At 33.9% G+C, this 13,628-nt stretch overlaps 1 protein-coding gene across 1 annotated transcript; it reads right to left on the reverse strand.

Moving 5' to 3' along the window:
* Window positions 1-352: 352 nt before the first annotated feature.
* LOC134258851 (tenascin-like) lies at window positions 353-4,592 on the reverse strand. The gene is made up of 2 exons (XM_062741439.1): window positions 4,433-4,592; window positions 353-708 (listed from the first exon to the last, which is right to left on the reverse strand). The coding sequence occupies exons 1-2, from the start codon at window positions 4,590-4,592 to the stop codon at window positions 491-493; spliced, it is 378 nt and encodes a 125-aa protein (XP_062597423.1). The 3' UTR covers window positions 353-490.
* Between the last annotated feature and the right edge of the window lie 9,036 nt (window positions 4,593-13,628).

Genomic DNA, 13,628 nt, shown 5'->3' on the forward strand with positions numbered 1-13,628 from the left:
AAATATTTTTTCTGTGCAACAAGTCCGCGTCATTTTTGAACGTCCCTCGTATAATATATTTATATTTAACCATTCGTTGAAAATGCTTAGAGATAGTGAAAAATTTTGATTACATTTAAATACATGTACATGTATTTTATTTTATGTTCCGAAGTTCATTCTACATACATGAGGTTTGTGCGTAGATACATGTTTGCTTAATGTTTTATATTATTTTTTGTTTTTATAAAAAAAAAATCTAACAAACATGCGTACATGTGCAACATTTATTTATAATTGCTTAAATTAACAAGAACTGATAATTTTACAAATTTCGATTAAAAGAAACAGATAGTAGCTGTCCTACCACCAATGTACATCATTTAGTGAGATAAGTAAATTATACTAAAATATTGCTTATACTGTTTTATTTATAATCATTATAAAACTGATTATTTAATAATGTTTCATAATACATTAGTTTAATTTTAGTTCTTGTGTCTGATCATCATCACAGTCTGTTTTGATGAATTACTTCTTTTCCAGTGATACCATCTCGTGTAATGACTACCAGAATCACCAGTCTATCCGTATAGTCCGTCTGGGTTAGAGTGGTGACAGGACTTGTACTTCCAGGCTCCGTGATATTCTGTTGCACTGTTACGACTACTATCCCTGTCATTGTCCTGGTGGTGAATTTACTACCGTTGTGATACTTTAAACTGTCACCTAGAATAGAGTATTAATAACCTTAAATTATCCTGATATCAATTAAAGTAGAACAATTATCAAAACTGTACTCGTTATTTTCCTGTCTATTGAACAACTTCTATATGACTTTAAGGTCATACGCAACGTAGTTTGAACTTTTTTGGATTCTTCTCTGGAGTTGAAGAGTTCCACTAAATAAAGGACATGTTTGCAATATTTTTAATGTGTATTTATTGATTTGTACACCTCTTCTAATAGTAATTATTGCAAATAATTTCATTTATGTGACATGTTCTTGTTTTATTATGTTATTATATAACAGTGTCTGTATTGTACATAGCTTTATACTAAGCAGCGATTCTGTTCCTTTATTGAACTAATTTTACCCCTTTTCCTACATCTAAATATGGGTTTAACCAATCTCTTATCCATCACGTGATCATTATTGATCCGTTTACCAAAAGAGAAAGCATGGTTTATTGAACTGCTGAATTTTTCGAACCCACCATCCACCCCATCTGCCACCAATGCTTGTTATTTCTTTCAGGTTGACATTTTTGTTGTTATGTTTTACCCATCTTTTTTGATAGTGTTTGAATGGGTTTTAAAGAGATTTATAGCACTTATTTGTACCTCACGTTCTAACTGAACAAGTAAACTTTTTGTACATTGTAATAAATGGCAAATCCATGTATTAGGTTACTGAGAATGAGTCCGACATTTATTTTGTGTACTTCGCAATTTTGCTTCGGTCTGCAGGTTTCCATATGATTTTTCAATATAAAGCAGTGTTGCTTTTTATATATGGTTTTTCCTCGGCGGTGAGAGAAACATAGTTGTGTTCAATTTCATGCCTGCGCGATCGTATTGTTATTGGCTGTTTGTTATTTTGTTTTCCCACCTTTTTTGATGACAGGCAGCAGTTTAGAGCATTTTGTATATGTCTTCCAAACTTATGATGTTTATAAGGGGGTCAACTTAAAATGCATGTATATTGTACCTTGTGAAAGATTACAGGATTTGAATTATTATTTCTAGTCTGGTTGACCCCCCTTTTGCCTATGTACATCATGTTACAATGTCATTTTGGTGCTGGGGGTCAGATTGTGTAATATTTTGACTAAGATGTGTAATACTCTATCTTTGAGTTCTCCTTTTTCTGACCCCCATTTTGTTAACTGTGTTTTACTTTTCCGTCATTTACTTTAATAAATGACATATTTCACTTCAGCATGATGTTATTTTTTTTTTGCCTGTTTATCAAAAAACAAGCTCAGTCGTTTGGGAGGAGAACTAAGGAACATAAAAAACAATTTTTGATGAAAAAAAATCTGAAATTCATGTTTTATAATTTTTGTACATTTATATTTGAATAATGCAAAAATTTTCAAAATTCGATGCTCTACGTAATTTCAGTGCAACCGAACGCTGTGTTGTGTGATATCATTTTCCGCCGACGCGCTTTCGCGTCAATATCACAAAAGGAGGAATATCACGTGACGTCCTTTCAGTCAATGAAAATTATGAAAATAATCTCATATAATATTACACTTTAAGTACCAGGTTAACATATTGTTAAATTTGTTTTCATCTGTAAACCTTTACTAAGTATGTCTTTTCTAAATTTGTAAATTTGATGAAATATTACTAATATTTTCCAAGTCGATTTCAATTTCCAGTTTTTAGGAGAAAAATTCTAAGAGTTATCCATTTTCTAAACTTGTGAGATGATATTAAGTCTCCAAAAAAAATGTTTGTATCATCTATCCTTAAAGGACCAGAAAACATTTCCATTTGATCCAAACAATAATTTCTTAAGCATTCCGTGAAAACGAATAAGGGATCAACTCTAATGTACCACCTGTTTCAACGTAGTCGCCATTTTTTCAACAGGCCAGGGGCCCGTTTCACAAAACTATCTTATGACTAAGATCTGTCTTAAGACCGAAAATTATCGTAAGATTGCACCATAGCCGTTTCACGAAACTGTCATATCTTATGATAATCTTAAGATCTATCATAATCTTAAGACGACTAGATACATGTCTTAAGTCTAAAGCGAAACTTGCGATATGTATTGCGACTATGTGTTTTGGATAAAACTAAAGGATATTTAAAGAAAACAGCCAGTCAGAACAATGACACCCCCCCTATAAAAAATGCAGAGAAACATACGATAGAAAAACTAAAATGTACGTACTTTGTGTTTTCCTATTTATGCATTTCAAGACAATTTTTTTTTCTTTGGTTGTACCCCATCCCGTCCGAAATTGCACCCCCAAAAACCCCAAATGCTTCTTGGATCATGTGCATTTTAATGGCCGGATTTGATTAGTCCATGAATTTTACTTTAATTTATTTTGTTACAGTGTGGCGGACAATATATTTGGTTATTGTATTTAGCTTACTGTGGTGATTTAATTTCAACGTAAACATTTTATTCAGTCGTACAAAATTAGATGACAATAAAATAGTTTAATTTCTGAGGTATCATCATTAATCTACAGGAATGTGTATGACAATTCAATATGCTGTAATATTTGATGCTGTATGTAATGCTTTCTTTATGCCTTTTTGAAATAGTATTGAAACCGTAAAATTGAATGGAATTTTTTCTTTCGTTTCTCTTCTTCATCTGTTAGCAGTAGTTGAAGTGTTTCAAAGACACCTGCATCCAATTAATATTATTAACAAACTTTGAACACGATTTGGTGTCTCAATCGGAGTCATTGTTAAAATCGTACTTATTTGCAAAGTTTCAGATACACTAGTAGTTTAAATTAAAAGTAATCACACTTAATTAAAGTTGATGCTATAAAATGTTCTAAACTATATGAGACACACATTATTTCAATATTTCAAAGAAAATTAATGAAAGACTTTGTAAAGACATATTTTTAAAAAATCCCTGTCAAATTGACGAATGGAATTTGTCTTAAAACTTGTCTTAAGATTTCTTATACTTAAGATATTTTGTGAAACGGCAATGACAAATCTTATGATTGTCACAAGTCAGATCTTAAGATGATCGTAAGATCTATCTTAGGACAAATCTTACGATAGTTTTGTGAAACGCGGCCCAGATTTCAAGCCGATGTATATAGAACGTTATAAAATTTATACAAATTAAAGCATATAAACTAAACCTATGAAAAAAGGTAGTTGATAATATATTATGAAGAATTTTTATTTCTTTTCCCGAATTTCTAAGTGGTAAATACTTTTTCGTAAGATATTTTTTATCTATCAATTTTTTATTACATTTTTTCGGTATGATTCCGCTTTGTTACAACTACAATGAATATTTTATTTAAATAGGGTTAATCTGTGTATTTACTCATAGATTTTTTTTGTTTTAACCTATGTAAATGTTTCATTAGTTTTATCACCGGGTTTCTAAAATAATATGTTTGTGTACGGAATTTTGGGACAAACCTTCTATGAAACTGATGTTGTAAAAATTATAGCTTCTTTAATTTCAAGTTCACTGTCATACATCGAGCTATACTCCTACATGTACAAGTAAGACCCTCGGTTAACGTACCTTCGCTTCTTATATACCACGCTAATTCATATTATCTCGCCGTGAACCTTTAGCATGCTGGAGTGAGTGATCAAGTATAGAAATTCATGCTCATCCCTGTCTTTCTTGTAAAAAAAATATGGTATAAAAAAGCACTTGTTAATCACTTTTGACCTTAAATATAATTAGGTATGTACGAAAATTTACAAATAGACCTACCTGCAGTTCCTGAGAACCCAGACACAGTGAGTTTGTATTTAGTGTCCTCGTCCGCGATATAAAACGTGGAGTGCTGAGCGTATGCTTCGTCTCCATTAAAACTATGTAGGTCAACCCGGAGTTCCTGGTCCTTGTTCTTCGTCAACTTAGATTGCGTCATTTCCTTTAGAAATATGAAAAGAAATATCTTAAATTCCAAATCCTTGAATTACGACATTACATTTAGATAGGGACCTTATAATGTAAATACTTATTAATGAAGTATGTTGTAGAGGGATCCCTAGATTCTTGTTTATATTTTGAAACTGTCGCCCGCGTGGCGCAGTGGTTAGAGCGTCTGCTCTAGAGTCGCAAAGTAAGGAGTCAATCCTTACGTCGCGGGTTCGAATCCCACTGTGGGACGTAGAAGACCGGTCCTTCGGATGAGACCGTATAAACCGAGATCCCGTGTCGCAGTAGGTGTTGGCACGAAAAAGATCCCTACCTGCTCAATGGCCATGAGTGCCGAGCATAGGACAAAATTTGCAGCTCTTCACCGGCAAGTGGTGGCGTCTCCATATGAGTGAAAAATTCTTGAGAGGGACGTTAAACAATATACAATCAATCAATCAATATTTTGAAACTACATTTACTTATGCAGTAATATACCTTCATTGCCTGCATACGGAGTGTTTCTATCTCAGTTGATTCGATATGCAACAGCGTGCTCTAAGTATGAACAGTTTCTAAAACGAGGTAAATTATTGACAAGCAATTGATGAAACAAGAATATCAGCAGTCATGTTTAAAGTCATCATTTCGTAAGTTCTATGGTAGATACAATGACACAGTAAGTTTGTATTTAGTGTTCTTGTCACCGACATAAAAAGTGGAGTACTGAGGGTATGCTGTATAACCATTAAATCTTTGTAGCTCAACCCGGAGTTCCTGGTCCTTGTTTTTTTTTCAGCTCATAGATTGCATCATTTCCTTTAGATTTTTTTTTTTTTTAAATATCTTAACATTCCAAATCCCTGAAACTACATTTATATAGGCACCTTATAATGTAAAAACTTATCAATAAAGTAGTTTGTAGAGGAATCCCCAGATTCTTGTTTATATTCTGACACTACATTTAAATAGACAACTTATTATACTAATGTTACATAAACTAAACTTACCGATCCAGTGGTTTTTAGATGGATCCCCAAATCCTTTTGTATATTCTGACCACGTCTTGAAAAAATCTGTAGACCCGTCCTGTCTTCTTTGAGACTTTAAAACTTTAATAGATTAAATGATTTATAATTCGATTTAATTTTTATAAAATGTAAGTAATTTAAGACTTTTATGTTCCCATTCAAAAGATTTTGAAGAACAAACATCAATTCGTAAAGAAAAATATTTAAGATCAATAAGTAATTTTATTTTCTTAGAACACGGAGTAGACTTCTCTCTCACTTTATAACAAGCTTAAGTTGTACTCACCGTCTACCCTCCTCCATCTGTACTCATGTCATAGTAAACAGTCCTTACTACTTAGGCTAACACTCACCGTCCACCCTCCTCCGTCTGTACTCATGTCACAGTAAACAGAACTTACTACTGAGTTTCACACTCAACGTCCACCCTCCTCCATCAGTACTCATGTCGTAGTAAACAGACCTTACTACTGAGGCTTTCACTCACAGTCCACCCTCCTCCATCTGTATTCATGTCACAGTAAACAGACCTTACTACTGAGGCTCACACTCGCCATTCTCCGTCCTCCATCATTACTAATATCACAGTAAACAAACCTTACTATTGAGGCTAACACTCACCGTCCACCCTCCTTCGTCTGTTCTCATGTCACAGTAAACAGGACTTACTACTGAGTCTCAAATTCACTGTCCACCCTCCTCCGTCAGATCTCATGTCAGAGTAAACAGACGTCCAATCTCCTCCATCTGTACTCATGTCACAGAAAACAGACCTCATTACTAAGACTCACACTCAACGTCAACCCTCCTCCATCTGTACTCATGTCACAATAAAGAGACCTTACTACTGAGTCTCATACTCACCGTCCACCCTGCCCGATCAGTACTCATGTCACAGTAAAGAAACCTTACTTCTAAGTTTTAAACTCAGCGTCCACCCACCTTTATCTATTTTCATGTCACAGTAAACAGATATTACTACTGAGGACCACGTTCACCCTCCACTCTCCTCCGTCTGTAATTATGTCACAATAAACAGACCTTACTACTGAGGCTCATACTCACAGTCCACTCTCCTCCATCAGTACTCATGTCACAGTAAACAGGCCTTACTACTGAGTCTCAAACTCACCGTCCACCCTCCTCCGTCAGTACTCATGTCACAGTATACAGATTTGACCATAGAGTTTACTGTTATTATGTATACTCCATCTCTTCCCATTAAAGACGGGTATTTCCGTAAAATTTCCCAGCAACTATGATCATTAATTGAAAGCACTGAAAAAAAATTGATTTATTGGATGTGATTTATTGTTTTATTCATTTATTTATTTTTACAATTTAAAATCCATTAACTAAGCATTATATAATCGATTAGTTGATTTTATGTTGTTTTATATCCCATATGAGAATTTTTCACTTATATACAGACGTCACCACATACATCGGTAATTTGCTTCTAATTTATATGGTTCATATCAGCCCTAGTGATCCTTTTTGTTTTAGGGGTTCACATGAGAGTTGAAATTCCCAAAAAGTTATCTACCATGTTTTGTAATAAAACATAAAATACTTTTATAGGTAAATACCCTATAGCAAACAGTTATCAACATTGCAATTTTAGTTGTTTAGCTATTTAGCTAGTTTAGTTGTTGTTTAATTATTTAGTTGTTTACCTGAACTTATCGATGTCGAAATATAAACAGAAAGAACCTTGAAAGTAAAATACAGTGCCTGATATAAAAAAAACTCCACAAAAATACAAATATATGAACATGGAACCATGGAAATTCTAAAGCTGGATTTAGTGCCTAGGATGAGTAAGCATCATCTCCTCTTGACCAAAAAAAATCCGCAAGGAGTCCGAAATATTGGTCAGGAATTAGTTATGTTACCATCGACATTAATGAGTTATGGGGAATATATGCTTAAATACTTATTTTCCTGGGGTCAACCTTCGTGCTTTGTGGGCAAAAATATTGATTAATTGTGATTTTAAATTACGAGTTTGGTATATTTTGTACAACATATACGTGATTCAGTCTTTCGTAATTTTGACATATCTTAGGGAGGATATGAATCCCTAAAAAAACAAAAACAACAAAATTAAACAATCATTTGAAAATTTTTGATTTCACAGTATTTGATCATCTAATAGGAATTTAAATACGTGAAAAATGTTAAGATATCCGAATTTTTATTTTAATCTGTATCGATTATAAAAAGATTTTGAATAATTATACAATGTATCATATCTTATACCGGTATTTCCATAAAAGATGATAAATCTTAATTTTTTAAAAATAATTTCTCTCCGAAAACCAGCTACAAACTTTATCTTATGAACTAATTCTAAACCTAAATAGAATTTACAGTTATACTTTACCTTTTGATAAAGTCCAGTTCGATTCATTCAGATCCTCACGAACATTGTTCAACGTTTCATTTACAGACACTGCGAAACTCTCGAACTTGTCCTCCATCTTGTTAATTTGTCTTACAAGAAGTTCTACGCCGCTGATCAGTAATGTCGCATTCATTTCAGTCACTTGGTCTTTAAGAACCTCAATTCCTTGGTAAAGTCTTCCATCATTGTTTTCCAGAACCAAACTTTTATTTCGAATGTCTTGATCAAGTTCTTTATTTTTTTGGAGATTCTTGTTTGCTTCCATTATATGCGATTTATTCAAAGTGTCTATTAATTCCAATGTGCTCTGGTCCGACGACTTCAATGTCTCTATATCTTTTCGAACACCTCTTTCCATTTGTTTTATAGTCTTATTTAACAAATCAAGCTATTTTTCAAATGCTGAATTTTTCAAGGCTAGTTTAAGATTTTCATAGTGGAGAGCTGAAGTCTTACTTTGCATTTTCTGATCAAGATTTTGAATTTCGTCCTTTGTCAAGTTCCTATTGTAATTCACTGTCCCATACACCACCTTTAATTCCTCTTTAAGTTTGTTGCTTTCTTCCTCCATATGTTGACTTTTGTCTCCAAACCCTTCAGGTCCTTTGTCACCACACTGAGCTTTGCCTTGATATCCTGTCTATTGTTTTTGCTGTCTATCGCATCCATCACTAAATTTTGTATTTTTTTGTACCATGGAGAAGCGGACCAGACTTTCCTGGTTCAAAATGTCACGTAGGACGCTGGACGCTCTACCTGACACAGTACTGGGTAACAAATAAGATTTGTCAGATGCTTTTTCAGGTAATGGTAACTAACAAAAGGTTTTGTACACAGAGATCGATAGCAATAAGCAAAATACTTTTAAAGATCCCATTTTAGCGGAAATTTCTGATGAGTAAGAAACCGTTTATATAGTGCAAGACTAGGTGTTGATTATCTAAGCAATACATGTAGCACTCAGAAAAATAAGTGGTTATCACTGAATAGTTGAGAACTTTTATATTAATTTGTTATAAACAAATTGAAATAATACATTATCAAAGGTATATCACACCCACATGAGTGTTTCCTTGTGTTTATTGTTTTGGCAGAGACATTTTAAAATACTTTTTAGATATACTTTCAATCTTTTTGAAAACTTTGCTATTTATATTCCATATCTAATCACTAATTCCTATGTTTCTCCTGAGTCGTTAATCCAAAAGCTGTCGTATGTATCATGAAATGTTAAGTGGTAATTGAAGTATCTCTTGGAAGATGTAACATCGGTAATTGAAAAAAGTTGTAGGAAATAAAGTTGCCTTATTTTATATATCGTGAATTCTCTCTCTCTCTCTCTCTCTCTCAGTAAAACCTATGTAGGTGCAAATAACACTAGAGCAACATAAATATGTACGCGATTTCTAAGTAAGTTTCGTTTCAATATAAACCAGTTTGTCTTTCCAATTAAGTTAAGATAGTGGCAAAGGACTAAAGTACTGAAACAAGCTTGTAGCGACAAATTCAAAAGTGGAAGAAGGGCAACCCCCCCCCCCCCCCAAAAAAAAAATGACAGCCAAAGAACCTAAATTACAAAAAGAGTGCATTTATAGGTCAAGTCAAAAACCTAATTAATTCTTATGAAATTTGCCAGGGTACATGTAAAGTGCGAAACGAAATAGAAACGAAACGAATCGAAACGAACTGAAACGAAACGAAATCTACCGAAACGAAACGAAACCTACCGAAACGAAACGAAATCAGAACGAAATAAAACAAACTTTCAGAATGTTTTTCAAATCAAGGTATATATAGTTACATGTACATATAGTGATATATATTGTGTAGTTAAAGCACTTGTTAACACAGGCAATTGTTTCACTTCAAGCTCATATATACATAGGCGTCGGAAGGAAATTGAAAGTGGGGAGATTAACCAACAAAAAGGGTAAATCCCAATTTTCAATACATAGAAAATTTATCTCTTTGCATAAAAAAGGTGGGGGGGGGGGACTTACCACTCCCATTTCCGACGTCTATGTCATATTTTTAATAATATATCACTGACTTACTGACTTAACCTAATTATGTTCCCCAAACGAAGTTGGGGAACATATTGTTTTTACTCTGTTTCTTATTATTATTATTTTTCTTCTTCTTCTTCTTCCTGGGTACTTTTTTGTCCGGGAATGATCTCGCAAACTATACATCCGACCAAGGTGAAATGTTTTTAGGGTCAGTAGACATGTTATGTAGATTTGCGGAATGAAGGTCATTTTGCGCGCACGTGCTTGCAAGAGCGTGCACGTGCAACATGTGAAATGGCCGATTTAATTGATATAGGGGTAACTTTTTAAATTTTTGATGAAATGCTTTGAAACTTATAATATAAGGATATATTAGTAGCATAGACAATATGACATGGTCAAAATAGCAAGATCTCACGTGCATGCACGTGCATTTTGCTCTGATTGGCTGAAACTAAAGTCTCAATATCTTTCTTGTTTTTTGATGAAATCCTTAGAAATTTTGAAAATAGCCATGCATTAGGATATCCTACAACATGATATATAGCAATTATCATGAAAACACGTGCATGCACGTGCGCTGCAATCTGATTGGCTTAAACTTTAAATAACTATAACTCCCTTAATTTTCAACCAAACAGGATGAGATTTGGAACATAGATAGATATATTTGACTACAACAAAAAATATGGTCACCATGCACATACATACACGTGCATGTACTTGCGCTGCAATCTGATTGGTTGAAACTTTAAACAACTATAACTCCCTTGGTTTTCAACCAAACGGGATGGGATTTAGAACAAAGATAGATGTAACGGACATCTACAAGAAGGTATGGTCATTATGCTCATGCATGCACGTGCGAGCACGTACGCGCACGTGAAATGAGCAAAATAAAAAACACTTGAATGAGCTAACTTTTTAAAACTTTTGGATTAAATACTTCAATGTTTAGTATATTAAAATATATAGATTGTGTAGACAAGATGATATGGTCATTACGCACATGCATTCACATGCGCACGCGTGCAATGCTAAAATTTGAATGAACTTTCTACACTTCTTAATAAACGTTGTTAAAGTTTCAAAGGCATCGAGTTTGTCTTATTTTATGAAGCTCCCAGGGAATATGGCACCAAAAGGGAGTTGGGGATCGTTTGGGGAACATCTGTAACGGTCCCCGTTACAATTAGCACTAGTTAAAATTGGCATCGTTCGCTTGGAGAGAATTCTTCTTGTCAGTTAAATCGTTTTAGACGTCTTTGGTCAAGCCTATTTATTGCAAACCACTCATTTCTTCCTCTAAAATTACCTCGATAAAAATAGGACCGTATGTACGTAAAAAGGATACTATTACACATACGTACATGTATGACATAGGCGTCGGAAGAAAATTGAAACTGGGGGATAATTGAACGTGTGTGTGTGAGTGGGGGGGGGTGCTAAACCTAAGAAAAGGTAAACCCCAATTTTCGATACATAAAAATTGTCTATCTTTGCAAAGAAAGGGGGGGCTAAGCTCCCCCCCTCCCCCCCCCCCCCCCCCCCCGGTTCCGACGCCTATGCAAGATTGCGGTTGGAGTTACGTGTATTATATTGAAAGATAAAACCAGAGACCTCGGAAAGTAATACTAATAAGTTTCTGGTTTATCCTATCTTTAAAGACATTCGCAATACAACAGAACAGTAACTTTATATCGACCTGTACATAGTAAATGGGCCTTATTGAAATTATACATGCATAGTAGGCTCGTGCATAATTAGTTTTTTAATCTTTTAAGCCGTATAACAAACAAAAAGTCTATGTTTTTATAAATTACTAAAATATTTTCCAGTCGGGTTCCGATTTATTTAGATCAGCATGACCATCTTTTTCTTAAATCTAGCGATTTCTTTCCAATTGCCATTAGGAATATAATCAAACAATATTTGTCATATAGATGCAGACTGTTTCTTGAAGATATTAACAAGTCACGATTTCATACTCATAGATATTTTTAATAAGCAAAATTTCTTGGTATCTGGTTCTCATATAAAGATTGATGTATTTTGCCGCATTATCACATCTGTGTGCTGTAACAATATTGTGGCTGGGAGACCACTGTTCTGTAATTATTTATTGAACTTCAAGGTTTTAAGATAAACAAACAGTGCTGCTATGTTGCCTTGGTCTGCAAGTAAGGTTTTAACATAAAACACTTTTAAACTCTTTATTGATCACTTTCTTTTCAAATGTAATATATAGTGTTTATCTGTTCAAAAAAACTTAAAAAGGATACTTCTAGTCAAAATTCGTCTGAGAAAGGTACGATAGATTGTGAATTAATATTAAAAAGAAGTACCTGTATATGTTTTTTTTTTAAATGGAAGACCCATCTGCACATCTTTCGCCAGATAGTTACTACTTTGAAATAGTTGAAAATCATCTTATGAGCAAAATATTTTAATTACTGGAACAGTTTTCAAATTCACAGTTTCTGTTCTATAATTTTTTCAGTTAAAGTGAAAATTACGGTAAAAGGTACATTAATTTAGTGAATTTAGTTGTTCGGATAATTACCGAATATTTCTCCTGATTGAAAATATATTAAATGTATATATATTTTTTGTGGATTTCATTAAAGCATTATCCATTAAAACAAAAAAAAGTATCAGGGACCCAGCATTATTTTTAAAATGTATATGTGAGAAGGGATGGGAATGAAGTAATCAAGTTACCAAAACATTCATCAACTTTGACACTACAAAAAGAGAAATACTGAAAGTGCCGGACACTATGACTGAAAAAAAAAACAGGAGGATTGCAACCCATGAGTGCTGATTTAGTCCGGTCCAGCCTACGCTCGTAAACCTTTTTGAGATATCGGCCCCAGGAGTCTTAATTTTGTGTCTGTCATCATCATGACATTGTGTAGCACTTTTTCATTTCTTCTTACTGTAAAATTAAACAATGTCGGGTATTTCCAACCAGTCAACAGATTGTTTTCACTCATAATGTTTAATGTGTGACAGTCCATCAGGTTCCGTGGCATCTTATATAACAGTCAACATCATTTTATATAACAGTCAACATCATTTTATATAACAGTCAACATCACTTCATTACCCTGCCCTCCTCCTGAGCCAAATACTCTTCCATTGTTATAGGACAAACTACTACCTAAAATCAAGTATTGATAACAAAAAGATATAATCAGCAATCATCAACAATGTAAGAAAGATATGGAGATAACGAGCAGTATTCAATCTCAAAGTCCATAAAACAATATAAATAAGAGCAGAGCAAACACGGACCTCCGAAACATCAGAGGTGGGATCAGGTGCCATGGAGGACTGAGCATCCCCGGCTGACCGGTAACACCCACCGTGTGATCCTTGTCATAATCGGGAAATAAGGGGAAAATCCGCCGTCAATTCAGTGTATAAATAAAAGACTAACAATAAGTATGAAAAACGTCAGTCAGCATTTGTCTCAATGATAAATAGTATTTGATGACAGGGTTAGTGTAGCGACCATAAAATCTAAGAAATGTTGACGTTAAACGAGACTGTTGGTATTCTTCTTTCATCAACTTGCTTGTTAAAAATCATAACCT

Source organism: Saccostrea cucullata, unplaced genomic scaffold (assembly GCF_032062105.1).
Source record: "Saccostrea cucullata isolate Sc308-1 unplaced genomic scaffold, CSIRO_AGI_Scuc_v1 ctg480, whole genome shotgun sequence".
NCBI lineage: Eukaryota > Metazoa > Mollusca > Bivalvia > Ostreida > Ostreidae > Saccostrea > Saccostrea cuccullata.